The following is a 1350-nucleotide window of genomic DNA, read 5'->3' as shown; positions in this document are numbered from 1 at the left end:
CGAAATCGTGCGCCTGAAGGAAACTTAAAACAGATTTGGCAAATTGTTCACAATGAAGAGTACAGTGGTTTTTGGTCAGCTCAGAGAAAAGTTTTCCCCTATTTGGAGCTTCAATCGAGACGAGCACACGCAAACCAGGGTCCCTCGACCGATGTCCCGTTATCGCTTTGTATCCACCTGTTTGAATTGATGGAATAAATTAACGGAACTCCTGACTCGATCGACATTTTTTTTGTTAATAATATGATCAGTATGCCTCATTACCCTTGATTTCGTCGTATTCGCGGTCCTTGGAGACAACGACGAATTTCTCTGGGTCTAAAAAAGAAAATTGTATATGATTTTGTAGTTAATGATAATATATTAATTTTTTTCGAAAAACATTCAGTACCTAAAGTAGCTGCAGCGTATACTATATGACTGCACCTGTGATCGGGCACAGATTGAGGAAAGAAAGAGAAAGGTTCCACCCTGTGCACCGCGCTGGAGTCCAAATGGCACACTACCTTAGGGCTAACAATCTGCAACGGCCTCGTTAATGTCGGTGGAGCCAAAGGCTCGATCCAGATGGACTCATGGTCAACGCCACTAAAGAAAGGTGCTTCCCTGTGCTCCACCGCATCTCTCAAAGGCACTCGACCGTCAAGGCTGCGCAAAACGTTCAATTATTTAATAAATTACCGATCAAACAAGAGAAGTTAATCAGAAACATCGAGTATCTCCATAAGCAATACCAATTTCATCGAACAATAGTTGATACATTAATCATGAACTTTAAGTACAAGGTACCAGTCGATTCTTTGCAAATGAAATTGAGTATGAAAGAGAAGTATCATGCTTATAGAATAACTGGATGATACTGTTTCGCAGGGACACTGACTCTTTGGAGTCCTTCAAAGGAAGATTAGTGGTCTGGAAATCAATCTTATTTGCGGGTAACGCTTCGACAGCGTCACGCAATGGGAATCTCTGTGAACCGTATTCTGCATGAGTGACAACAGGCCCGTCTAAAGAGTTGTCGATCATCGGTGGTCCTTCTACGGCGCCACGTTGAAAAGATGGTACATCGATGATTTCTGCATCTGGTTCCCTCTGTATCGAGTTCCAAGGTGTTGGTTGCAGCTCATCAGGGATTTGTATCCTGTAAGAGGGCCCTGCGGCCACTGGGGCCACCAGAACTAGGATGAACCAAGGAATCATCACTGAAAAAAAGAAATAATTCAGTGAAATTGTTTGTTTTATTATAATGATATAAGTAAAATCATTTTTCAGGTATTCATTATTAATCTTAATGAAACTTTAATGAAGCACAATGTTTAACATAGTTTAAAGTAATAAAATAATCAAAGG

The 1350-nt window shown here is 40.8% G+C and overlaps 1 protein-coding gene across 1 annotated transcript in view; it reads right to left on the bottom strand.

Moving 5' to 3' along the window:
• Positions 1-1200, bottom strand: part of LOC108574826 (probable chitinase 3) — an 11231-nt gene extending 10031 nt beyond the window's left edge. Inside the window, 4 exon segments of the mRNA XM_017937473.1 lie at positions 1-177; positions 265-318; positions 392-648; positions 875-1200. Of these exon segments, the coding sequence (XP_017792962.1) occupies positions 1-177; positions 265-318; positions 392-648; positions 875-1200 (814 nt within the window).
• Positions 1201-1350: the final 150 nt, after the last annotated feature.

Source organism: Habropoda laboriosa, unplaced genomic scaffold (genome assembly GCF_001263275.1).
Source record: "Habropoda laboriosa isolate 0110345459 unplaced genomic scaffold, ASM126327v1 scaffold210, whole genome shotgun sequence".
NCBI classification, from domain to species: Eukaryota; Metazoa; Arthropoda; class Insecta; order Hymenoptera; family Apidae; genus Habropoda; species Habropoda laboriosa.
Note: the sequence above shows the minus strand (reverse complement) of the source record. Positions and strands in the feature narration are given on the sequence as shown.